At 43.1% G+C, this 27,677-nt stretch overlaps 1 protein-coding gene across 1 annotated transcript in view; it reads left to right on the plus strand.

Annotated features, from left to right (window-relative positions):
• Positions 1 to 2,205: 2,205 nt before the first annotated feature.
• Positions 2,206 to 27,677, plus strand: part of Pdgfc (platelet derived growth factor C) — a 159,061-nt gene continuing 133,589 nt past the window's right edge. Inside the window, exon 1 of the mRNA XM_051157342.1 lies at positions 2,206 to 3,124. Within this exon, the coding sequence (XP_051013299.1) occupies positions 3,007 to 3,124 (118 nt within the window). The 5' untranslated portion in view covers positions 2,206 to 3,006. The remainder of the gene's footprint in view (positions 3,125 to 27,677) is intronic.

The following is a 27,677-nucleotide window of genomic DNA, read 5'->3' on the forward strand; positions in this document are numbered from 1 at the left end:
CCAATGTGGATGTGATTTGGTCTTGGGGTCACTCAGGAGCACCTGGCTGGCTTTATTTATAAGGCAATTGTCAAATCATTCTGTAGAATATGGATGAGGTGAAACGCAGAGGTGGAGTCTTATTGTAGATCATCTGTTACTTTTCAAATACAACCTTCTCTGAAATTCCAGGGAGAATGTGAGTCCAATAAAGAAACCTGTCAGTCAGTCCAGCGTGTTTATTTACGATCCTAGGGTGCCAGGCACTGTTTTAGCCAATCTGAAGTGATACAGAATAAAGGTTAGTCATCACCACTTGCAGTCTTTTGAGTGCAAATGGATTAAATCTGAGCACACACACATATACTCTGTGGGTGGTCAAGAACACCAACTGTATGGAGATGCAAAAAAAAGCTCATTTCCAAAGCCCTCATCAGAAAACTAAGAAAATTACAAAAACCTGGACAATAATGGATTAGATTGCAAATAAGGCATGTCTCTTCTTGTGTGTCTTGTTCTGATTAAAATTAGGAGCTCTCTTTGCGCATTCAAAAATGTACAAAATGGTTTTGGAATACAAGTGTGCAATTATGGAACTGCACTACTTTGAGGTGCTGCTAACTTGGGTAAAGGCAGGAAGGCTTGCACCATCAATGTGCATACTCTTTTGGTTTGGTTTAGGTTTTGATTTTTGAGGCAGGGTTTCACTGTGCAGCCCTGACTGTCCTGGAATTTACTCTATAGACCAAGCTGGCCTTGAACTCACAGAAATCTGCCTGCCTCTCTAGTGCCTGGGTGAAAGGCCTGTACCACCACAGACTGACAACATACTTACTCTTGAAGTCGTGAGTGATTGATTTACTTGTCTTTATATCTGGCACCATGAAAGTAGAAACCAAAGAATAAAGATGACTAAATGGGAGGTGTTTGGGAAAAGTTCACAGAAGAACAGCATCTTTATTTATTTGGTGCTGGAGATTTCCTGGATAGCAAACTGTCTAGTCCCCATTTGGAAAGAGGAGAAGAGGAATCAGATCTGGCTAGAAGGGCGGGGGTGGGGGGGGGAGAAGGGGGGCAGGGCGGGAATGCTATTTAGTAAGCCCCAGTGGTGTCCAGGAAGAGAGCAAAGGCTTGACATTGTATTTAGAGCAGGGACTGGTCCAGTAGTCTATCGCTGGCCCTGAATCAGGCCTGGGTGTCAATAATACGGCTATCTTGGTTCTGCGGTTGAATTGCAATCACTGATTGACTCAACAGAAGAAGTGGTGATACATCTGACTACACACAAAGGCATTTGCTTGATATAATGGTTTTTTTTTTCTTTTCATGTTTTCATTTTCTTTTTTCTTACCCTTTCCAGAGAATTTTTCTGCCTCTTGATAAGGAGAACATGTTGGATCCTGTCACAGCCACAGGGATTGCACATGGAACCACCTTAGGCCCTCCTGACATGTTTTTTCGTTTTAGTTATCTCCATAAGAACTTTAGGTCTCAGCACGAAGAGACCTTTCTTGCATAGAGGCAACCAACCAGTTCAAACATCAGGGACTCCAGGACAGCCTAGGACAGTATATGAATTGCCTCACTGTGTCCCTAGACACTCCAGGAGCTGGGTTTCTCTGTCATGCAGCCCCCAGCTGCACAGGGCAGAGACTCCTCTGCTCAGTGCTACCCTCCACCCCCAGATCCTTGCCTGACAGTACATTTGGATACAGTCCTGCAAGGCTTCAATTCATGTTAAAACTTGGACTTTTTATCTTCCCTTTTGCTTTATTCATCCTCCTTCATACAGAGCCACTCTTGAGAGACTTGAGTTCAACTTCCCTCCTTCAGTGCAGAACTCTGGCCGCTAGTCCTGGTAAAGCGCTTTGGGAGTGGGGGGATCCCCTTAGGAATGAAAGGCAAGTCACAGCCAAACAGAGCCAGAGAAGGGGGAGTGGCTGTACTCTCGTACTTTTCTCTCTGCATTTGCAGCACCCTTGAGCAGCCCACAGACTCCTTATTTGGGGTTAGGGGCGCCCAGGGGAAAGGAAGCCCGGGCCGCCTGGCGGCATTCCTCGCCGCCGCAGTGTGGGCTCCGTCTGCCGCGGGCCCAGCAGCACCCCCTGTCTGCGCCAGCACCTGTTGGCCCGCCAGCTGGCGGCCCGCGCCCCCTCGCCCTCCCGGCCGCCCGCCCCGCGCCCCGCGCGCCGCCCGCTGGGGGAAGGTGGAGACGGGGAGGGGACAAGCACGGTCCTCCCGGCCAGCCAGGCCTTTTCTGCGCTGCCCGTGTATAGCGGCCACTGCTCCCCAACCGTGCGTCCAGCGCTGCCGCAGGGCAGGCACTCCGGCGCTCGGGACTCCGAGCGGCTCAAAGTCCCCCGGCTTCCTGCATCGCTTTGACGGTACCCGGGAGGATTTCGGTGGCTGCCGACTGCAGCAAGGCGGCGTCTCCGTGGTGGATCCCCGCCAGCTCAGAATCGCCCCCGCGGCCTCTTTGCCAGCCCCGGACCCGCGCGGCGCTCGCAGGGCACGGTCCCCTCCCCCCAGGTGGGGGTGGGGCGCCGCCGGCTGCCCCGATACGCAGCTTTGTCATTGATCCCAAGGTGCTCGCCTCGCTGCCGACCTGGCTTCCACTCTGGCTCGGCGGGACCCGGAGTCTTCGCCTGTGTCCTGCCCCCCAAACTGACAGGTGCTCCCTGGGAGTCGCCACGACTCAACGCCGCTCCCCCACGTCCCCACCCCCTCTTTCCTCCCTCACCTCCCCCCCCCCCCGGCACTTCGGCACAGCTCAGGATTTGTTTAAACCTTGGGAAACTGGTTCAGGTCCAGGTTTTGCTTTGATCCTTTTCAAAAACTGGAGACACGGAAGAGGGCTCTAGGAAAAAGTTTTGGATGGGATTATGTGGAAACTACCCTGCGATTCTCCACTGCCAGAGCCGGCCAGGCTCTTCCACCACTGCGCAGCCTTCCCCCGGCTGGGCTGAGCCTCTGAGTCGCCGCTTCCCCAGTGCCCGCCGTAAGTGAGCCCTCGCCCCAGTCAGCCAAATGCTCCTCCTCGGCCTCCTCCTGCTGACATCTGCCCTAGCCGGCCAGAGAACCTGGACTCGGGCTGAGTCCAACCTGAGCAGCAAGCTGCAGCTCTCCAGCGACAAGGAGCAGAACGGTGAGTCTCTGCTCCTACTTCCCGCTTCTCTCCGTGCGTTCCGATTGGCATTGTGCGGTGGCGTGTGGGGTCCTCCAGCCAAGGAGCTGGTGGTAGCATCTCTGGCGCTGCAGATGCGAGTCCCCTGAGCTCGTGTGCACTTTAGGGGGGGGGGGAGTTTGCAACTTTAGAAGCTCACTGGGCAACGTGAGCATGAGTGCCCCGCAACCTCAGCTTGGATAGGACGCTTGGGCTAGGGAAAAGTCAGCTATAAGCACATTGCTAGGTGGCATATGGCCAGAGTTACAAGTAAAAGAACTGCCTTTAAGAAGAAAGGCAAAATGAATGAGTCGTGGCAAGTTTGACTTTATGCAGGTGGTGGTGGGTGGGTAAGAATGGAGAATTAAGAAAAGGTATCAGCGTCTTTAAACAAAACACTGAATATGGGAAGGTAGGCACCAATTAAGAAATAGGTGAGAAATACAGAGGTCAAGAGGCCACTTGGACATTTTCAGGGGAATTGGTTATGGTATTTCTGTTGCACTTTTTTTTTTTTTTTTTAACGTGCCTTTGTGCCCTGAAGTCCTCACCTTTTGGTAGGTTTTTTTTTTTTTTTTTTTTTTTTTTTTCCTTTCTGTGTTCGTGAATGACTATTTTGTGTGTGTTGGAAGCGACTTAATCCTGCATAGGAAATGAGAATTACTTTCAGCTTTCAACTGTACCTGAAATGTTTAGAAAACTTTCAGATGCAAGTTCGCCTGGCCTGGGACTGCAGAGAGCTGGAGAAAAGCTTCTTTCATAAATCCAGGGAAACTTCGGGTGTGTAATTTGCTTAGCCTCTGAACCCCATATGATTCACATCATTCAATTTCTAAACTCTTTTGCTCTTGATCTGCCATTATGAAGTCATTTTTTTTTTTTTTTTGAGACTCTTTGGTAAATAGAAATTTTATACGGCACATGTAACCACAATGTTAATGTAGACTGTCTAAAGCTGGAATATTAAACACTGTTTACCAGTGGTGGCTCTTGCAGCTATTTGAAAAGAAACGGACAGGACATGCTTTTCTACTTTGTCATCTGTTTACAATGCGTCTTCCCTAGCCAGGTAAGATGCTTGTGGGCGACATTTGGAAAAGGGGGATGGAGTGTAAGCGCTGCTTATCTCACAGTGACATATTCTCTATATAGTGGATGCTTCAAGGCTTCAAGTCTGGATTTCAACTCCATAAACTGTTCATCTTAAAGCAAAGTCTGAAAAACTTCTGTCCCCTTCGTCATTCCTACTTGATGCTGTGCATCCATCGTTGTGCTAGCTCCTCACGTGTGCCACCTTAAGGCTTCTGAAGTACTTACAGATCAAAGGGCAGCCCAATGATCTATCTATAATCATAGGGCTTGCAGAGAGCTGAGGGATCAAAGGAGCCACAACATCAGCTATACCCAAGCAGGAAGCAGATTCAAACCAACCTTTGTCCTTTCTAATGCAAAATAACTGTGTCGTTCAAAATATCGCTTCTTACTGCAGCAGCTTCTTCATTGCAATACTGGGCAGTGCTCCTCTTTGCTTCTGGTCCCTCATCTCCTGTTGCTGTGTCCCAGCATCTCCCAGACTCCTCCATATCTGTGCATCACCTGGCTCTTTCTTTGCCCTTCTTTCTTGCGATCCACATGCTATCACCACTTTGCAATGAGCCCCAGAGTTTTCAGCTGCCTGAAGCCACTTGGGAGCTTCACATCTTGAGAGGATGGAAGTTCAGTAAGCCAGGCCACACACGTTCTGGTGCCATCTGAGGCTGGGCCATTCTCATTCCTAAGATGCATGGTGCTAAGAATAGCCTAGTCGTTTCCTAATCTGTGGGCAGAGGATCTGGCTATGTTTAGCTCTTGAAGAGTTGGCAGCAGGAAGTTAGTAGAGAGCAGAGGCACTACACTCACCTTATAGTTTCCAGACTAAAGAGAGGTAGGACTATCCGGCACTAGGGGGCAATATAGAGCTATTTTTTTCTACACATGCTCAGGTTGAATTTGCCACTTCATGGGGTTTCAGCATTTGAGGGTAACAGGTGGGTGAGGAAGAAGATCCCTCTGGAATGTGACCAGGTTTCCTGGAATAACAACAGCTTCTTCCTCCTCTTTGACTTTCAAAATTGCTACTTCCTTAATTGGGTTTTTGTTTTGTTTTGTTTTGTTTTGACTCCCAGACAAGGCTTGGGTTTTGATTGCTTTCTTGATATGTGTTGTTGATTGTCCAATTCCATAGGTGTTAGCCCTCCTAACAATTTTAGGTAGAGAATGCCTTCTAAGGGCCAAACACAAAGTGCCCAAACTGATCTTGTTTTGTGATCATAAGAGGTTCGCTGTGTTTTCAAAGACCCTCCCCCTTCCCACGGTACTTAGAGTCATAGGCCTGGTTAATTTCAGTATTAATTTGAAGTCATAAGTGGAAATTGGCTGCTGTATCTATTCCATAGCAGAGTTAGGTATACACACTTATACTGGAACATGTCAACATGACTCAAAATTAGGGATTAGCATCATTTTTCTGGTTGCTAGTTACTTGTTTGTCTTCTATTTTGAGATTATAGCTCTTGCTATTTGGATGAAAAATATTTTAAAATTTTCTTCCCACTGTTGGAGATGGAACCCAGGCCTCACACATGTTAGATAAGTTCTATAGCACGAAGCATGTTGCTTACCTCCAGGCCTTTTTCATTTCTAGTGTTATTTCATGCCCTCATGGGTCCTATATGAAGCAAAGCTTTCTAGATTTTCCTTGAGAAAATGAAGAAGAAAGGCTTATTTTGTGCATCAAATGGAGCCCAAGTAGATGGCAGTTACAAAGCTGCCGGTGGAGTGATGCTTCACCTATCTTGTGGAAATGATTTTTACTGACCCGTCATCTGAAGTTACTTCCTGCTGTCCACATTCTCCTCAATCGCTTTGTGGGCTTTCACACACACACACATACACACACACACACACACACACACACACACACATTCATTTTACATCTTGATGGTAGCCCCGCCCTCCTCTCCTCCAGGCCCCTCCCACCTACCCTCTCTATCCCTCTTCCCCTTGTCCTCAGAAGAAGGAAGCCCCCTATGCCCAAACCACCCCAGCACATCAAGTAGAATCAAGACTAAGCTCCTCCTCATCCACTGAGGCCAGACTCTGTAGCTAGGTTAGGGGGGAAATGATCCAAAGCAGGCAACAAAGCCCAGGTTCTAGACAGCACTTGCTCAGCTTACTAGGGGAGCCACATGAAGATCTAACTGCCCATCGATTACCTACATGTGCTATGATTTAGAGTTTGTCTCTTAAAGGCTCGTTTATGACTAACAAATATTACATATAATTTTTCTTACGGGGGCCCTCATGGTTCTTGGGGCAACACACCTTGGGAAGCATGGTCCACTAGGAATGCTTTTGAGTTTTTGGTCCGGCTTTTAGTGCTTGTTCTTTCTTCTACTGCTGCCACATGCCTGCACTGAATCAAACTGTGCTCACATTTCACCCATTTAGATGGGTAGCCTGGAAGTTCTTCTGTGAGCGAACTAATCAGAATCTTTAGAAAGGTGCCCAAAAATACACAGGCTGTGACTCAGGCTTAGAAGGACTTTCCTACAAGACAGCCCTTAAGTTATAGTGTGTGGCCTTTGTCACACTTATTTTTGTTACTTAGGAGCTTGAAAAGGAAACTTCCTCCTATGGTTTTTGTTCTGTATGAGAGAGCTGAGGCAGCCGAATGAATGAAGAACGATTACATAATGATGAGTCCTGTCCTTTCCTTCCAATAGGTGGGTTTGGACGTCCTACACCAACTGCTACAGTCTATGCTGAATCACATATGCTTTACATTAGCTTGACAAAATATTCGGAAAGTATAAAAGCCCCATAGATGCTCCTCGGATGGGCATGGAATTTGTGAAGTCCTTATAAACAGATGCTGGTGTGGGAACTAAACTTTCTCAGTAGCTGCAGCCTGAGTGTAACAGCCTGAGCAGCACAGCCTGAGGGGCACAGCCTGAGTGGCATAGCCTGAGTGGCACAGCCTTAGTGGCATAGCTTGTGTGGCACAGCCTGAGTGGCACAGCCCAAGTGGCACAACCTGAGTGGCACAGCCTGAGTGGCACAGGATGAGTGGCACAGCCTTAGTGGCATAGTTTGTGTGGCACAGCCTGAGTGGCACAGCCCAAGTGGCACAGCCTGAGTGGCACAGGATGAGTGGCATAGCTTGTGTGGCACAGCCTGAGTGGCACAGGATGAGTGACACAGCCTGAGTGGCACAGTCCAAGTGGCACAGCCTGAGTAGCACAGCCCGAGTGGCATAGCTTGTGTGGCACAGCCTGAGTGGCACAGCCCAAGTGGCACAGCCTGAGTGGCACAGCCTTAGTGGCATAGTTTGTGTGGCACAGCCTGAGTGGCACAGCCCAAGTGGCACAGCCTGAGTGGCACAGGATGAGTGGCATAGCTTGTGTGGCACAGCCTGAGTGGCACAGGATGAGTGACACAGCCTGAGTGGCACAGCCCAAGTGGCACAGCCTGAGTGGCACAGCCTGAGTGGCACAGCCCAAGTGGCATAGCTTGTGTGGCACAGCCTGAGTGGCACAGCCTGAGTGGCACAGCCTAAATGGTACAGCCTGAGCAACATCACCTTCTCAGGCAGCTAAGTTGCCTGTGTCTGATTTTATTAGCTTCCCTGAAAACTCCTTCTCACCTGTCTCACACTCACTTCTACCTTTGTGCTTGTAACTTTTGTAGGAGGTTAAAATTCTCAGTTCTATCTATAAACTTCCAGGTCTTTTATATAAAAATTATGATGATAATCTGGTATAAATTAATTGATATAAAACACCCACAAATCAAGTATTTCCAAAACCATTAAAGTTGTCCCCATAGGCTTTGTGTTGTGTCAGTCAAAATACCATGTCATAATCAAAGTTCCTCCATTGGATTATCGTCATGTAAATGTTTTGGATCATTTACTTGAAACTTGTCTGTAGCCAGGATCTCTGTATTATTCATGTAGTTGCCAATGCACTTATTAAACAACCTGTGCTGTGTATTTATCTCCACATCTGGCTTCCACTGTGAGTGAAACATTACCCTTTCCTTTCTCCTATGAGTCTGCCTAGAGGCTGATTTACAGTAGATGTGCCCTAGGACTTGTGCTGTTCTGTTAAAATGGGGAAAGTGTTTGTAGCGCGTGTACTCTTCCACCAGCAGAAAGGGTCCAGCCTCTCAAAGCTGCCTGGCACAGCCCCAAGCCTGAAAAAAAAAAACTTCTTCAACTCTGGGTCTAGGACCTGACTGGTGGGTAGCTCTACCATGCCAACAGTAAAGCTTGCTAACACTGAGAACAACTTAGCTCTGTTTGCAGGTAAACTCACTGGCGGCAGACATGGGAGCTTCAGTTTTTTAGTTGTCTGTCCTTGCCTCCTTACCAATTGGCGACCACTCTGTGTTCACATAGGTTGTACCTTCCTGTCATGGATATTAGACATAGCTTCTCCCAGGACAGGTTTTACTGACCATTCAGTCTAAACTAGACAACCTTCTGGTCTTGTCAAAGATGGTTAGCTGCATTGAACTTTCCATGCTTAGGTATAGTCCCTCTTGTTTCCTGATTCAGTTTGTTTGTTTGTTTCCCTCTCCTTTTTATCATCTGTTCTTCCCTCTCTTGTTATGGGGTCTGAGTTCTTTGTGAACACGGGCCTAGTTTGATTTGTTCCCCATAGGACCTATAGTTCCTAGATCATGGTGTGGAGAAATCCTGTGTTCCCACTAAATATCTGTAAAATGTTCTGGCTTTTTTTTTTTTTTATTATTATTAAAGATGTATTTATTTATTATTATGTATACAATGTTCTGTCTGCATGTACACCTGCAGGCCAGAAGAGGGCATTAGGTTACATTATAGATGGTTATGAGCCACCATGTGGTTGCTGGGAATTGAACTCAGGACCTTTGGAAGAGCAGGTGGTGCTGTTAACTGCTGAGCCATCTCTGAAGTGACTTTTTAAAGCATGACTGTGGTATCTACTATAGAAGCAGGCCCTTTTTAAAGATGTCTTCTACAATGTTTGTCCTTTTTCATAGGAAGATAAACTTGGGAAGGGTAGGACAAATCAGAATACTATTTGACAGTGTTGGTGAACCCACCAAATCCCCAAGTGTGTGGATACCAAGAAATGGGCAGGTTTCCTAGACACAGTGTTGGCCATTCTCTTATAAGTGATGTTTGCTTATGTCCATATATGTTGTGATTTCTGAGGACGTGGATTTGATGTGCACCAATACTCTTGAGAATGGAAAGTAGACAAGAAGCCAGCAAATTCTCTGAGCTGTTCATGTTGTTCTTTGTTGTATTGACAGCTTGTACCTTAAAATGCTAGAGATCAGTCAGAAGTGGAGGCATACACCTGCAATCCCAGCACTTAGGGAGGCAGAGGCAGGCAGATCTCTGTGAGTTCGAGGCCAGCCTGGTCTACAAAGCAAGTCCAGGACAGCCAGGGCTACACAGAGAAACCCAGTCTTAGAAATCCAAAGGTAAAAAACAAGCTAGATAGTAGCAACCAATACTATACTGATGATGTTTGACCTGGGAAGACCATAGGATCCACTGATTAAAAAAAAAAAAAAAAAAAAAACTTGTGAGGCCTTCAATATTCTCTGTAAAGGTATGAGCACACCAATAGTCAGTTGCTAATATGAAAAAGTATTTTTCTTTATATTAGAATCAATGAGACCAAGGTCATTTTCCTGACAAAATGAGACACCTTTAAAAGCGTTGTTTATATAAGAACATTTTGTGCTTTGCAGGTCTATGAGATAAAAACACTGTCTACAAGAACATTAAAGCAAACAACTTCATAATGAGCACATTCAATTCATAGCTCAGCTCATCTGGCTAACACATACTGTGATAATTCTGCTGTATAAATATGGGACAGTTTGGCAAATGATTAAAAAGGCTGCCTTTAGAATTCTTACCATCCAATTTCAGAGCTTCACAGCAAGCAGGTAAACTGCTTGATGAGTTATCTTAATTAATATTTCAGTTCAGAAATTGATAGTGATGAAGTGTCAATTGACATTAACAAGCTTGGTTCTACAAAGGAGTTGTATGTACTTTAAAAAATGTCAATCTTTTGCTGAGCTATAGAAAACACAGTGTGTTATTCTACTGAAGAAGATTTTTATGGGGGACCTCTGATTTTGCATATGTTACAAAGGCAGTCCTATTCAGAGGCTCATTTTGTTGCAGTTTGTTTGTTTTGTTTTCCCTGGACCAAGAACATCAGAAAATAAACACACAACAATAAATCAGTAACTTGCCTGAAACAGTGGACGTTTAGTTTATTGAGAGTTTTGTTTTGAAATTATTTAATCTGAACACAAAGGATCTGGAAATTATAAAGATGGGCTGTAAGACAGATATTAACAGTAAAGCCAAGCCCTTAAACGTGGTATTTTTGTACACTCTGAACTCATGTGTCTTATATTTATGGCATTGTACTCACTTCACTTTCATTAGATCTCGGGCCTCACAGATATTACTCTGTTCCACTGGAGGTGGCACAGCCTCCTTTTTGGACATTGGTCTTGTTGTCACTCCAGTTGTCATTCCAAGGCTAGTTTTACTAGTTTTGCTATTTTTTGTGTGTTCTGTGGTAATTCTTCTAATGATGATGCTTTTGTACTTGGCTTCATCCCTTTTCAATAGTAGCTGAGTCATTTCTCAGTAAGATAACCTGTGTTGCTGAGCACCTCGTGAGGAATCCAGCCTCCCTACTACAAGAGGGACAGTAATGTAAGTTCAAGGTCACAAGTTCCCTTTTTGCAGTGTCCATTGTGCAATGCTAAGCCTACAAGAGCCACCAGGAAGACGTAGAACCCATAGTGTGGGCATGGGTCTTGGGGGGCTCTGTATGAGTTCTTCGTTTTGAGTAGCTTTCTGGGTTTCCATGAATGCGCATGCAGGAGCATATTTGTGCTCTGTGCTTGCAGAAAGTACACAGTCCATCGGCAACTATCCCGTGAGGTATTCAGAAAAACAAGTAGCTTAGTGGAATTTCCAAGACAGGCCTTGGAGTCATGGGCCTTGTTATTATGAAAGAGATCTCATGTGTTTTATTAGGATATTGCTTTCAATCAGCAAATGTATTGAGCATGTGTTCGGTGCCCAGCTTCGCCCTACGGGGTGGGGTTCTGGTCGGTATGTAAAGAACTTATTCTTCCTCCTCCTTTTTAAACATCTGGTCTTGCTTTGTAGTTCAAGCAGGTTTTGAACTCACTATGGTAGTAGCTTTGGCTGGTTTTAAATCTCATTAGCCTCCTCCTTCATCTTTCTGAGTGCTAGGGCAATTATTGTCCTTGAAATCTGCTACAGATAGTTGGCAGACCCATTCTTGACTTCATGTGCTGTCAGTTCTGGGTCAACAATACCATAGGGATGAAGAGGACCGGTGACACTTAAATTGTTTCTTGATATGAGTGGCCGATTTTGTCTGGCTAGCAGGTTCAAGAAGAAATGTTCCTTTAAGAATAAGGTGAATTGATTTGAAATCAGTGCTTGAGATAAAAGGAAACACTACAGAGAGGGAACAGTCTGAGCCAAATAACAGATGCAAGAACAGTCTAGACTCTGGTGCAAGCTTAGTAAGAGTACAAAGGTATCCTGAGCTCATGGATTTGAAGTCTTGATGCTGTTTTCAGTGTCTGCTTCTTGCAGCATTGGTAGCCAACATAATGAAAGACAAAGTTGACTTCACTGTCATAATTCAGCTGAAAAGAATCACCGTTTTTGGATATTTACTAAACAGGCATGCAGGGACAGTATTCTACTTTGATATTCATAGATAACTACTCATTGCTTGAGTTTTTTCTTTTCTTTCAGTAGTTAGGCATATTCTGAAATGACTAGATGAGCAAGCTGCATAATCTCTGTTTCAGCTCCCAAGCCCTACTCCAGTTCATACTGTTCTGTATTGCCTCCTTTATGTAAACAACGAGCTATTTTCACACTTCATTCATGAAATAGATGGCATGCAGAAGGAGACTGTGGGAGGGTTCCAGAGCTTGACAGGAGGTGGCTTCTATTGCAGGCCATTAGTATAATGAAGCTGTTACTTAAACATGGACAGCCGCAACACTTTTAAGGTAACAGGAATTCGAGTTTAGTCGAATGTTAATTCTTCTGAGATGTCTTTGCTAAATTAGGTGTCTGGTGAGGTTCATTCCAGGCCCTGTATATATAACAATGCTTACAATATCTTAACGTAGTTAAAAACTAGAAATGACTAAATTATGGCGGGTATGCTGTGTTGATGTGTTGCCATTATTTAAAGCTATACTCTTTGCACTCCAGGAAATCCTTGTTCCTGGGTGGATGCTATTTTAAGCATTTAAGTGTCTGGAAGATGGAGCGAGGCCTCTAGTTTAAGTATGCCCAGCTGCACTGCACCTGCCCTTGCATCACAAAATAGATGAGAAACCATCAACAACAGAAGTTAGACTTCCTTGGCACTTATACTGTTTCTGGCAGTTCTTTTTTTGCTAGCTATTTCTAAGGACATCTGTCTTCTAAACTGTTGTATAACCTATCTTTTCTCTCTACTGAGGCATAAATCACAGCTTATATCCTATACTGCCACACATATTCATACCTAGGGTGATTAGAAATGTAAATTAGGAGGTATTAAAGTGCCATAATTTCCCTCTCTATGGCAGCAGGGGGTGTTTATAATCAGTGCATTAAGAGGTATTTGCTTGAGATTCAAGCAAGATGTGATCAGATGAGATGAAAAAAAAAAATTCTCAGTCTTCCTTTTTTTGAAACAGCATCTGGAACTCTCTATGTAGTCCAGGCTACCTAGAAAAGTCACCTTTCTTGTTGGTGGATGCTTTCTCACTGGTTCTGGGAAACTGGAACAATTCAAAGTGTTTACTTCTGACTGTTATTTTAAACCTAGACTTGATATAGGGGCTGAGGTCCACATTATTTAAGAACCCGGGAAGCACTGCAAATCTACGATGATGCTTGGTAAAGTGAGACCTACCATCAAATCACCGGAGCGTACACACGCCACATGTGTAAGGCTCTGGTTTCCATCAATCACAAAAAGAAGTAGATTCACTAATGTATCAATCGGAATTTATTAGAGTGATTTTTAAACACAATAAAAAGATTAAAATTTGATATGCTTGAACTGAAAAGCATGGATCTCTACATCTATAGCCCAAGGGAGGTGATCTGGGGCAGAGCTGGGTGTGTTGGTGATGATGATGGTGATGATGATGATGATGAGGATAGTAATAATGGTGATGATGATGTAATTAAGTCAGTTGCAGTAGTGTCTTCACCTATGCATACAGTTGACTGTGCCATTGCTGGCACTCTAGGCACAGAGAGAACCTCACAGTACCAAGACCACACGTGAGAGCACATTACACATTCTGATGTAATTTTCTATCCATTAGAGGTATAGATAATGGTTGCAACAGGATCTTGCTCTGTGTTGGTCATTACGGTCAGAACTGTCTCGACTCTTTCTACATGAAGCAGGCATCTAAAAATAGCATGCCACTGCAGGTTGAGATCCGGCCAGATATTGAGAGGCTAATCTTGAACTTAATTGGTGACACTAAACCATAAAAGACTAACTTTCATTTCTGTTTTCTTGAGGATATTTGCAGACTTGAGGTTTAAAGGCATGAGTAAGCACATGAAGTAAGAACTTAAACAATCTCTCTACTTCTTGAAAAGAGTTTTTCTTTCCTGGTGGAAATTCAGTTTTAATCTGCACCGATAACTTTTAATAGGCATCAGTTGGGCACCCCATTAAGCTAACTGCTTTAAAATGATTTCCTTCTTGAGCCTGCATTTACATCTTAGGAAACCAATTAGCATGTCTGGATTTACCATTTCCCATGCAGTCTTCCTCTGCATTCTGCTCAGAAATGTTAACCTAGCATAGCAAAACCCTTGGACATGCAGGCCTTCTGGAAGAAGTGCAAATGCCACACTTTGCATTGGAAAAAAAAAATGGGGGAAATGGGTCTCCTATGCTCTATCTGTCGAACATTTAAAACTGTATAAAGCACAGGAAATACTTTTGGCATGTGGGAATGTGTGGCTTTTCCAAACTACAAACACTGTTCTGCAAAGTTCCCCGGTAGTGGTGAATTATATGAGCCCACGTCCATCTAAGCAAGGCTTGTTTAACTAGCTTGTGGTTCTGGGGCTCATTCAAACACTCTTAAACAAAATAAAGGGAATGGATGTAATAACTTCTTTATGGAAAGTCCATAAAAAGCTAGAGGGCCGTGTAAACAAATTGGGTCATTTACTAGATGTTTAAGTGATAGATCTGCAGTCTAAATTTAGGGCTGCATGGGATGTTGTATGTGGTTGTGCCTGTGTTCTACCTTGAGAGGAAAGGGGAGAAACGTCACTGTTTGTGTGATTGTTTTTGTCTAGGACATGAAATCCCCCCACTGCTATTTCATGGTATAGCTTGGAAATACCCAAGATTCGGTCCATGTATATTTGTCCACTGTGTGCGAGAAGTTGAATTGGCCCATTTTTTGGTAGCACTGTGTTCTATTAAAGGAAAATATGATGATTGAATTGAAATTTTCCTTCTGGGCTCAGACATGTCTAAACTAATTGTAAAATAATTGTTCTGGCTCACAAGTGTAGACCTATAACTACAGCCATGTAAAATAGAAATCCAACAGCAGTTATTATTTACGGTCCCTGTGCCTCTGCTTGTCTTGGAATTAAACCCCTTACGACCAACCTCATATGACATTGATTTGTCTTCCTGGAGAATCAGGTCTTAAATATAGTCCTCAGTTGCCCTCCTCTCAGTAAAGTATACTTACTACGTTAGAATATTCCTTTTCCTTCTCTGAAACTGAGCGTGAGGGTTGTGACAGACTGGTCCAGAGCATGGAACTTGGAAAGGTGGGGGCATAAATCTTTCACATTAGATGGGCAGGAGAAGCCAAGCATCCTTGTGAGCATCAGAGTGAGCAGAGGATGGCAAATAATTTCTATAATGATTCTATAGGATATCTTAATTCTCTGGCATCCCCCAGTTCACTTGGTTTGTGTGGCTTAAAAGGAAGTGAGTTTATAAATAATCCATAGTAAAATATCAACGAATAAATGAACCTTTTAAACTTTTAACAGCTGATGGCATCATACGGTACTAGCCAATCTTAAGTGTTGCTCTTGGAAGTTTGACAAGGGAAATAAGTCCTCTGACTCCCAGGTTTAAAAAAGAACACACAATCTTCACCAACCCTACATCTGACAAAGGTCTAATATCCAAAATATATAAAGAACTCAAGAAATTAAACACTACCAAACCGAATAACCCAATTGAGAAATGGGGCTTGGAACTAAACAGAGAATTCTCAACAGAGGAGTATCAAATGGCTGAGAAACACTTAAAGAAATGCTCAACCTCCTTAGTCATCAGGGAAATGCAAATCAAAACAACTCTGAGATTCCATCTTACACCCATCAGAATGGCTAAGATCAAAAATTCAAGCGACACCACATGCTGGCGAGGATGTGGGGAGAGAGGAACACTCCTTCATTGCTGGTGGGAATGCAAACTAGTACAGCCACTTTGGAAATCTATCTGGTGCTATCTCAGAAAAATGGGAATAGGGCTTCCTCAAGACCCAGCTATTCCACTCCTTGGAATATACCCAGAAGATGCTCCAGCACACAACAAGAAAATTTGCTCAACCATGTTCATAGCAGCCTTATTCATAATAGCCAGAACATGGAAACAGCCTAAGTGTCCCTCAGTAGAAGAGTGGATAAAGAAACTGTGGTACATATACACTATGGAATACTACTCAGCTATTAAAAACAAGGAATTCCCGAAATTTGTGGATAAATGGATTGAGCTAGAAATGATCATAATGAGTGAGTTAACCCAGAAGCAGAAAGAATCAAATGGTATATACTCACTTATATCTGCATACTAGCCCAAGGGGCAGGTCCCACGAAAGCCTTCACTTACCAGGAAACTGGGACAGAGGGGAAGGCATCCTATTGGGACTCTAAATGAGAGACGCATGGGAGAACAGCAAAATAAAAGGATCCAGAGGGTCCTAGAAATCTACAAGTAGAACAATATGATAGGCAGATTTGGGCCCAGGGGTCCCGCTCAAACTAAGGCACCAGCCAAGGACAATACAGGAGGTAAACTTTAAACCCCTTCCCAGATCTAGCCAATGGTCAGAATATTCTCCACAGTTGAGTGGAGAGTGTGATACGACTTTCTCACGTACTCTGGTGCCTCACATTTGACCATGTCCCCTGGAGGGGGAGACCTGGTGGCACTCAGAGGAAGGACAGCAAGTAGCCAAGAAGAGACTTGATACCCTATGAGAATATATAGGGGGACGTAATCCCCCTCAGGAACAGTCATAGGGGAGGGGAATAATGGGAAAATGGGGGGGGGGAGGAGGAATGGGAGGATACAAGGGATGGGATAAACATTGAGATGTAACAAGAATAAATTAATAAAAAAAAAAAAAAAAAAAAAAAAAAAAAAAAAAAAAAGAACACACAGTGGTGAATACTACCATGCCCATGTAATGTGTGAGTTCGTTTTCCTTCCTCCTTTCTTCCTCCCTCCCTCCCCCTCCTTTGCTTTCTTTCTTTCTTTTTTTCTGGCCTTATATCTGAAAACAACACCTCCAAAAAACTCTAAGAACTTTCTTTTAAATTGGAAATGCCTGTGGTCTTGCACACAGTAGCTCAGGTGTGGACTCAACACCTTTATGCAGTTGTATGCTGTTGGTCTTTATACACTCTGGATTGAGATGTAAATAACAGAGAGAGGCTAGTTCAAACTGTAAAACACTGCGAAAGATGAAAAGGTGAATTGAATTAGCTCTGTGTTACTCAACTTTCCATCAAACAGGTACCTAGATAATCAGTTCAAAAGGGAATCAGTTTTATTTGGCTCTGGATGTAGGAATTTTCACCCATGACTGGGAAGACCCATTTCTTTAAGCCATTGGTTGGGGTCAGTACACCATCATGGAAGTGTATTGCTGGGATTCATAACAGAGAAAAACAAAAGTGTTATATTTCTCAAGGGCATGACTCCAGTGAAATAAAACTTCCTACTAGACCCTGGCCATTTAAAGGTTCTATTGGCTTCTAAAGTGCCATTCTGGGCACCCAGTCCTCATGATTTGGGCCTTTGATGGACCCTTATGATCCATACAGCTTCCCTGTTGCCTCCAATTCATTTTATATTCAAAGGAGGACACAAGATACACATCTAAGGGCATTCATGACATCACACATCTGTCATTCCAGGACGAGGGCAGCTGAAGTGGCAGACTGAGTAAGTTTAAGGCTGCCCAGGCTGCATAGTGAGACCTTCCCTCAAAACACAACACAATAGCAACAAAAGAGAAAGGATAAATGAGAAGAAAGAAAGAAAGAAAGAAAGAAAGAAAGAAAGAAAGAAAGAAACAGAGGAAAGGAGAGGTTTGCCACCAGCTCTTATTCAGGGTTGCCACAGTGTTGGACACACTTGAAAGTACAGCAAGCTTGTTTATAAATGGAGTTAGGGTGTGAACAGTGGGCCTGAGAAAACAGGCAGCACCGGTGCCTTGCAATATCAGAGATAGGTAGGGGGAAAGTTTTAAGAAATAGAAAGGCATATTTTCTAAAGTTTTGACAGTGACATACAAAATTAGATCTAAAAGAATGGTCGCTAGAAGTTGCACACATCAAAAGAAAAATGTTTTACTAGCTTCAGAAAAAAGCCTAATCTACAACCTTTTCTGAGCTTCAGGAAGTCCCATGATGAGCTACATCTAACTACTTCCTGGAGAGAAATGGAAACCTGGGGATGCTGCTCACCAGTAAGGAAATGCATGAAGAGATCCCCATGAAGGGTGGCAGTCCAGGCACCTTCCTTAAAATAGGAAATAGAGAATGCCAAGGATCTATAGAAAAGTTTGAATAGTAACAGAGCCAAGAAAAGGTGACCAGTGAAAATAAACTTGAAAACAAAAATTTGAATACTTCAGTACAATAAGAGGTATGGGAGAATGGCTCTAAGTAAGGCTGTGAGACCTTGAGGTTTAGGAGGGGAACAGATATCAGAGTGGTCCCAGAGTAGAGGGAAAGAGGAGGCAATGTTTTGTTTCTATAGTGGCATGTTTTCTTAGGACTTAGGAGACAGGCTGAGGAGAGGGGTGGGTTCCATACATCGTGATGGACAAGATCCTGGTGTCCACAGTCCTTATGCATCAAGAAATGCCGGAGACTGTGCATTCTTCTGGACCTTGATTTTTCTAATTCATTCTTAGGTGGTGAACATTTTTATTGTAGTATTAACTCTCTGTCTCTGTCTCTCTCTGTCTGTCTGTCTGTCTGTCTGTCTCTGTCTCTGTCTGTCTGTCTGTCTGTCTGTCTGTCTGTCTGTCTGTCTCTGTCTCTCTCTGTCTCTGTCTCTCTCTGTGTCTCTGTCTCTGTCTCTGTCTCTGTCTCTCTCTCTCTCTCTCTCTCTCTCTCTCTCTCTGTGTGTGTGTGTGTGTGTATGTCCACACACTCACATGTGCCTGTGAGTGTGGAAGTCAGAATACAACTTTGTGGATCAGCTATCTCCTTTCACCTTTACATGGGTTCTGACGGCCAGGCACAACAACGATGATGAAACATAGCTATCATCCCAGTTCTGGAGAGGCTGAGGCCGGAGACCTGACGCAAGTTCTGAGGATCAAACTCACGTTGTCAGGCTTGAGCAGCAAGTCCTTACTCAAGAAGCCATCACTGTCCTTGACATACTCTGAATAGTTTCCTTCATGCCTGCCTCAGGCTTGCTTCTCATTGGGTTGGGGCAGAGGTGGGGGGCCACAGACAGAAAGGATGAAAGGATGGAATCCTTGGTACATCTACAGGAGTTGGCCTTCACTGAACATTGTGCCCATTCCTCTGAAAATTGGAACACAGACATATCTGTTTTATTGTTACCTTGATATCCTAGTACCCATCTTGTTACTATGTCAGTTCTGTGTGTTGATCCAGCTTTATGTACATTCAGAGCATTTTCAGGGTCTCATGGGTTGTCTTGGTCTTAGCATTCCATTTGTGAAATCAGAACTTCAAACGGGCAGATTCTGTTCTGCATTCCAACACAAAGATTCAAAATGTATAACAAAGTCCATCTAAGAAGGCTAGAACTATTTTCAGGATAGTGAGTGTATATTGACATTTCTACTTGTGGGTGAAATATTTATAGTTGCATTTGTAATTTCTGTAGTCTATCATTATCCAAAGTCTGCTGCTGGTTACCTATGGCACAAACTGTGCCAAAGTGTGCTTAGCATTGTGATCTGGGTTTTGGCTGCTCCCTTTTACCCCCTCGATCAGCTGAGTGAGGGTAATGCCAGAAAACTTCCCCACAGTGGTGCTGTGGTTGAGTCTACCCCAGTCAGGCTCTGATGCACATGACCTGGGGACCAGATGGAAATTCAGATTCTGAGTTAGCAGGTCCTGAGTAGGGCCTGAGAGCTTGGATTTGACAAGCTCTTAGGTGGGGGTATGAGGGGTGGGGGGTGGGGAGATGGGGGTGTGGGGGATGGGGGGTGTTGGTGATGTTGTTGGGCTGAGGACTAACAAGTCTTTTTCACTCCCAAGGGCTACTGAGATTCTTTCCTCATTCTTTCTCACCCAAGATGATACCTACAGCTGACCTGTATGCACAACGAACATCTTCATTTTTCTGAGACCCGGTCATCCAGCTGTCCCAAGAGGTCAATTCAGTCCCATATATTGTTGTTCTAATGGCCTTCTCACACTCTGAAAACAAGCCAAGCAAATGTGGTTGGGTATGCACTTGGTGTTCCTAGCCAGTGTGGCTTTTGATATATCAGAAACCTTCTTGGAATGCTGAAGGAGCACAGGTATTTCTACCTCCAGGATAGGAGAGGCACCAATGAAGTCCTTATCTAATGTCAGTCCTGGAGGACACGGAGTGTAGCAGAAAATAAGAATTGCTTGAAGCAGGCCTAGACTTATGAGAGGGCACAGTACACTGTCTTCTCATAACTCAACTCTTTGCTGCGGAAACAATAGAGCTAAAATGTTACGTGTTAATTATGAGTAGCTATATTTGACATACTATGACATACTCTAGAACATATGTGGATGTTATTGATGAGACCCTCTAAAGCCATTGAAGGGCTTCAGCTTTTAGATTGAGATTAGGTTCCTAATGCTTGATTTGATTTCCTTTTAAAACCTATACTTAATATTTTTTCATACCGTTACTTTATCATTCTATATTTTCCCCAACTTTATCAAATGCAATTGATAAATTTTTAAAAATCAGTGTTTTTACCATATTCAATTCAATGTTTTGATATGTGTGTTCACTGGGAAATCACGGAGCACACATCAACTAACCATTCATAATCTCACATGGTTATCTTTTTATGAATATTATGTTACTTTTAAAAGACATATATTCTTAATACACATTTATTTGCTTTCTATTTGCTAGAGGATCTATCAGATGACTGTAAAGGACAGAAAGATTGGAGCTGGACAGATTATATGCCACAGTTCAGCTTCCAGGGCTGACAATATGGCCCATTTAGTTAGTTCTTGGGACTGGAGTGGAGATTCTTCACACTTAGTCAAAGACCACAAGAATTTAGGGCTCATCTCTCCTGGCGCCCTGCTAAAAATCTTTCCCATTTCACTGTCTGCTGTTCTCATTCTCCAAGCTCCCAGAATGCTCCAGTAGTCAGCACCTGTTATTGTGGATTCCAACTATCAGTGGTTCTTATCGTTCATGACTTTTGAGTATCGGTCAATAAAATGTTGAACAATCTTTTGCACAGTGCCTCAGATGGTAGATCTCAAATGAAATAATACAAACAGCACAGCCTGTCCTGCTGCTGTGCTGTTGGCTTCTGGGATCCTAGACAATCCTCTGAGATCTTTGAGTCATATGCTTATTTCACAACTGAGAGATGTAACTGAAGTCTGGCTTCATTTTGAGGAACTAAAAGGGGACTCACAGGATGGCCTCAGTCTTTCTGCTTAGACTGAATAAAATCGATGGACAAAGAACCTGATGGGCAGATTATAATGATGACTACTTAGAATATTATTTCCTCAACCAGAAAACAGAAATGTATCATTTCCAGGAAAACTGGTTTTAAATTGTGACCTTTGTGATGATGCTTCGCTGCAGCTGATTTGTTCAGAGAAGATCATGACCAACCGAAAGTGCATTGGAAAAAAACCTTTAACTTTTGGATTCTCTTCCACTTCTGAATTTTCCAGTCAACATCAAATGCAACTCAGGTGTTTTCTTCTTATTTTTAGTTTTCTCTTTGTGCCTTGGGGTTTTGGAATCGACAATTCTAATTTATCTTCTAGAAAGTAAAAACATTGCAAAGGTTTTCTGCTTGTTTATTTGCTTGTTTTTAAGCCACCTGAAGGATATGTTTTCTTCCTCGTTGGAAATGAAGTTGATTTTCTCAGCTCTGATCATGTGAGATTATAGGCAAGTCTTCTTTCTGTAACGCTGGCATGTGGACAAACAGAAACAGACCCTGGAGAGAGAGTTCAGAATTCATGGCAGGAAGCTCATGTTCAGTATGCCAATATTTATGGTGTCACAAGCAAACTAAAACCACACATTACTATTTACATAAGCGTGGTGCCTAGACAACACAGCTTTATGCTATGTGGAAGGAAACACAATGTTCAGGACCCATAAAACCAGGCATTTATTTCACATCAACTTCCTTTCTCTACAAGGGAGAATCATCTATTCATTAATTATTTTCTTTGTTTATTATGTATGTTCAGGTTTGACATCAGCTACGGTGAGAAGGGGTGGCATTTAGTGGACATGCAGACTGGCTTTGTGCCACCATGGGAATTGTATGTAGTCAGTTTCATGCTGACACTCTATAGGCCTGGGCTGAGAACTTAGGTGTACTGATTATCCAAGGAACATGGGCTGCTTCATAAAGACAGGGGTGATCCTGGCCTTTTGTTTGTTATATCTAATTCAGTCTCTTGACTTATGGTTCATCTCCTTGCAAAAGTTGACACACATATTTTTGGTAAGAATACATATCCCTTGTCCCCTTTACAGCAAATATCTTTATAATTTATGCCCTCATACATTTTTAAGGAGAAAAGAATATCAGAGGCATTGTTGGGAGTTTGTCTCTTCTCTCTGCTTTCACAAGACAAATTCATGTAGTAATTGAACAGAGTTAATACTGTTGTGCACTTAACTCAGGACTGTCGTGAAAAAGATGCTACCCAAATCATGGTACTGGACATGTTTGGTTTAGAGAACAGTGTGTCACATCTGCCAAGATGATGTGACACTAGCTGTGAATTCTAACAAATTCTTTTCAAAGGCCCACATTCTTCTCGGATTCTTTCTGAGGTGACCAACCCATTAGCTGATTCCAGTCCAGAAATCTCTCTGACAAGTATTGAAATTATTGGGCATTTTAAACATTTTGTTTGATTTTGCTCGTTGAGAGATGCTTCTGTAACTTGGTGTCAATAGAAAGTCCCTCAGCACAGTTGTTGCTTGAAAGCAGAGATTTTTGGTGTAGAGAGGGAGACTTTCCCTCTTGAAGAATAAGAGAAAAAAATAATGTAAAGAGTAACTCCCACTTAAACCAACGAAGCTTAACTGTGCTCTAATCAATGGACAGAGCCCCATCTATATGGGGTCATCTTCTGTTTTGAGCTCTGTAACTTAAACATTGGCTTTTTGTTTATATTGTAAACATTTCACGCTTAAGAATTGCTTTAGTGTTTCTGTGAAAAGACAAAATTTAGTGTGTTTATTTTGTAAATAATTATCCTCAACATAGATTAAAGAGACATTGAACTGTTATTTTCATACTAATTAATCAATGTTATTTATGCTTAAAATTTTTGAAAATGATTATAGATTTTCCCTGAACTTTTTACATCTAGTGTTAGTGCAAGAAAAACAAAAACAAAATCCAAATAAAATTAAAACAAAAGTTCTGTACACTTTATTCTGTGAATTTAAGTCAATTAGAGACAAATAAACAAAACTAAATTTGTTTTGTGACAATTAGAAAGTTGAAGAAGGGTGCTGGTTTTTTTTTTTTTTTTTCTGTAGACCATTAATAAATCAATCTGTTAACTATTTCATACCAGGAGCCTCCTGATGCTTGGGAGAAAACTGACCTCTTCTAGTCTCATGCTTGCCTAGCTACCAAAATTGATTTCCACATTTTTTTGTGTCACTTAGGTCTTTGTACTGGAACTGACAGCTGGTTAAAGAATACTTCATATCTTAAAACACAAATAGGTTTATTTTTAGTGTGGTCAATATTGTCTGTGAGTCACAAAAGTGCAGTGGCACTGAAACAATTTGAAAGGAATCTGGTCTCTAGGTAGCGATGAACTGTGGGTATCATCCCCAGTGAGTTAATACTGACAGATAGGTATGCTGTTTCTTAAAAAACTTGATGGTGCCTGGAATAGCCGACCTGTAACATAGAATAGCTCTCCTGCTATTCTGTGGCTTCAACTTCCTGTTTCTGACTCTTTTGTGACGCTGGGGCTCATGGGCAGGCAGAGTGTTGGTCCAATCAGAGATGTAGGCAGAACTCCAGATTACAGTTTTGCTTTATTTTAACAATAGTAAACTTGGGCAGATTTGCCTTTGATGAGTTCCTTTGTCCTCTGCTGTAGATGTGTCACTTATTTTATTTCAGTCTACATGTTAAAAACAAGTTACACTCTACAGAAGACAATATGATCTGTGCTGTTATTTTACTCAGTTTTGGGGCATGAAATCTAGAGAAGGACAGTAATGCTGGGGAAGAAACACTTTTTCCCCGTTGCATGTAAGCAAGTTCTTGGCAATTTCCTTGCCTCTAAAATTCACACTTGGGAAGACCTAGAGATTTTCTAGATGCGGACTATGCTGTTTGAGTTTACTCTCGGCTCTAGGAAGGATTCAGTTTAATCCTTTGAGCTACACATTTTGTAGGAAGCAAGGGTTCAATTCCTTCTAACTACACAAAGAGTAGATCATCAGGCTCACAGTTTGGCTAGTTGAGAAATACCTTTCTCTGTCTACAGTACAATCCAAATGGCAGGGTTGACTGTGGGTTAAAGGTGGGAAGTGCCTTCTTCCTTAGTTCCATGCCATGGGCAGTGTACTTACTACCGTAGCAGCATCTGTCTACATGGTGTGTCCATCCATCTGTGTGTGTTGGGAGAGGGGTGCTAAATTTAGCCTCGGGCATGGTTCCTCAGGTGCCATCCATCCTTCTTACAAGATGGGGTCTTTCACACTCCTTTAACTAGCTAGTAAGGAAAGATTGGCTGGCTGGCAAACCCAGCCATCTGCCTGTCTCCACTGCCCCACCTAGCTTCATTTAATTTACTTAGTCTACTTACATGTTACCGTTACTTGGGTTCTGGTAAGCAAACCCAGGACCTCATGCATACAAGGCAGCTGACTTACCAACTGATCTATCTCCTGGGCATGTATTATCTGTCCTAAACTGGAGGCCACTGGGAAGTCCTCCTTACTTACTTTTTGCCTGGTGACAATCTAGGTGCATGGGGTGGTGGTGGTGGTGGGGTGACCTTTTAAGACTTGCTTGGGTATGTTACAATTTAATTATTCGAACTTTCATCCTAATGGAAATTTCAAAACATAACAAAATCCAGTGTCATGTTCATAAGCAACCATATATAGATATGAAAAGACATGGAGCCTTCACTCCTTAACTAACACCCTGGGATGAAATCTGATTCCATTTAGTAGTAAGCTGTGCCATTTGTTACTTTTTGGAAGATAGCCTCCTGAATAAAGTCCCTGGTCCTCCACCACTGTGGAGGCAAAAGCTTGTTGTTATTACTGAGGGTCTGCTTCTTGCTTGTTCTGCTTTGTCTACGGTACCTAAAACTTTGACACAGGACGTAGTATGTACTTATGGTCCATAGACAAAAGAAAAGTGTCTACCTTTTCCCTCTATTTTTAGAATATAAGCCATCACATCCACAGTGTCATATTCATGGCTTGGTAGCCATTCAGAAATTTAAAGAAGCAAACATTTAAATATATGAAATTGGATTGCTTATAAAATTTGGACTTTTAAAAAAGATATATTTGATAGTTATTGCCGCATTTTGTTATTGATTTCATGATGATATTCACTTAGCAATTCAGCACTATAAGCATCTTAGAAGTTTTTATATTGATTAGTATAAATAGATGTCTTCATAGTGTGGTAGGGCTTACTGTGCCATAGGGAGGGAGTAACAGATTTACATCTCAGCTTTTGGAGCTGGCATGTGCAAGTTAGGTTGGAAATGACAGTGTAGGAAGAGAAAAGACATAGGGATTTTATTAACATTTCACATTTTATAGGCTTTGGGCCTTCACAGAAAGATGTAGAAACCTAAGGAAGTAGTTGGTCATGGGGCTTTGGGAGTCATTCTAACCAAAGACGTAGAGAGGGCTGGGATAAAGGGAATGGTTTAGGAAATAAAGCAAGGCTTAAGAAAGCGGCTTGGGAAAATACTTGAGGCGTATTCTAATAAAGTTTGTTTATGGTAGGTGAATGGAAAAACAGGAATAACAAGGAAGGGATGTGGCTGCTTCTAGGTCCTGTAAGGTGGAGCTGAGTGTTCACATTTGAGAGAATCCAGAGTGGACATGACCCTGAGCCATGTGAGGGAAGACAGGAAAGGAAGGAGGGAGAACAGTGAGAGGAGAAGTAAGCACAGCAGACAAATAGGGAAAGGGTAATGGGGAGGGGAAGGGGGCTTGGGGATAGGGGGTTGAGGGGTTGGGAGGAGAAGGGATGGAGGGGGTTGGGAAATTCAGGGGTTGGGGGTCAGGAGTTTGGGGGGAGAGGGGGATGGACACAAAAGTGGGTGGTTCATACAGGGAAGAGCCTCTGGAGGAAGGGCAGTCCATTCCTGGAGCTGGAGACTTCTAGGTAGAAGGCAGAGCATGCTAGCCATACCCTGTAACAGATAATAACTGAGGGATTCCAGAAGAACCCGGCAACCAGGTCTCTTTGATACGTTAAATAACTACCTCAACCATTTATTCCAGAGGTTGAGACTCATCATTTAGTACCGTTGTGCTTTCTACAGTGATAGGGTACAGGGATTTCATGCCATCTTCACGTAGAGAAAATATACACCATGTTTGAAAGTACACAATGATCCTCAGCTGCCTTTGGCTCCCAACAATTGTTCTGCCTGGGCTGAGTGACTAAAGGTTCTATTCTGGACCTTTCAAAACCATTGGTTAAAATATCCTAACTTTTCTGGTGGCAGACAGGCCTAGGACGAAAGGGTTCAGCCAGTGCTAGTGTCTGTGGGGCATGCCTGGGCTTGTCCAAAGAGCACAGCCGCCCCAGGTTCTGGCACGGGTTGTCTTTCTTCCCTTCCTGAGAGAAAAGCCAAAAGTTACAAATACTGTGTCATCCAGTGTGTAATAGCATCTGGCAGGACCAAATCTGTGTCATCTCTGTTGGGTCACCCTGTGTGGTGCTGGAGGAAGGAGTAGAGAGGCAGGACTGCTTTTTCATTGGTACCACCCTTGACTTCCTTAGGAATCAGAGGTCATCCCACTAATGCACAGTTAGGAAATGTGGAATATTGTGACTCATTTTATTTTGGCTGTGCACACTATAGAAAATGTCCTGCCCAGGAAGGAATCCCTTTCAAAGTGTCAGTCATCCCCACACAGCCCTCAGCCCAACTGTCTGAATAGACAGTTCTCTTTGCATAGGCATTCTTGTGGGCTTAGCGGCTCTGTAACCTCCTAACCCTCATTAATAATTTCCCCGAGGCCAGTTTTTTTTTTAATAAAGAAACATTACCTTGCAAATAGTGTATGTGTGTGTGTGTGTGTGTGTGTGTGAGAGAGAGAGAGAGAGAGAGAGAGAGAGAGAGAGAGAGAGAGAGAGAGAGAGAGAGAAAGACAGACAGAGACAGAGACAGACAGAGACAGACAGAGACAGACAGACAGAGACAGACAGAGAGAGGAGAGACAGAGAGAGAGAGAAACAGAGAGAATGTGTGTGTGATAATGGGTATGTGAGTGTGTGTGTATGAGTGTGTCTGTTTCTCCTTTTTTTTTAATTTTATTTTTATTTTTTATTAATTTATTCTTGTTACATCTCAATGGTTATCCCATCCTTTGTATCCTCCCATTCTTCCCTCCCTCCCATTTCCCCTTATTCCCCTCCCCTATGACTGTGCCTGAGGGGGATTTCCTCCCCCTGTATATGCTCATAGGGTATCAAGTCTCTTCTTGGTAACCTGCTGTCCTTCCTCTGAGTGCCACCAGGTCTCTTTAATGGCCAACCAGAATGATGTTAATGCTATGGAGAAGACAGTGAACATCAAATCACCCATGACTTTGTGTGTTAATCAAGGACATCAAACTCTTAGGCAGAATGTCCCAAATAATACTTTTCTATTTATCTTCAGTATTCCAACCAATTGGTTTTAGTT

The sequence above is a fragment of the Acomys russatus genome, chromosome 15 (assembly GCF_903995435.1).
Source record: "Acomys russatus chromosome 15, mAcoRus1.1, whole genome shotgun sequence".
NCBI classification, from domain to species: Eukaryota; Metazoa; Chordata; class Mammalia; order Rodentia; family Muridae; genus Acomys; species Acomys russatus.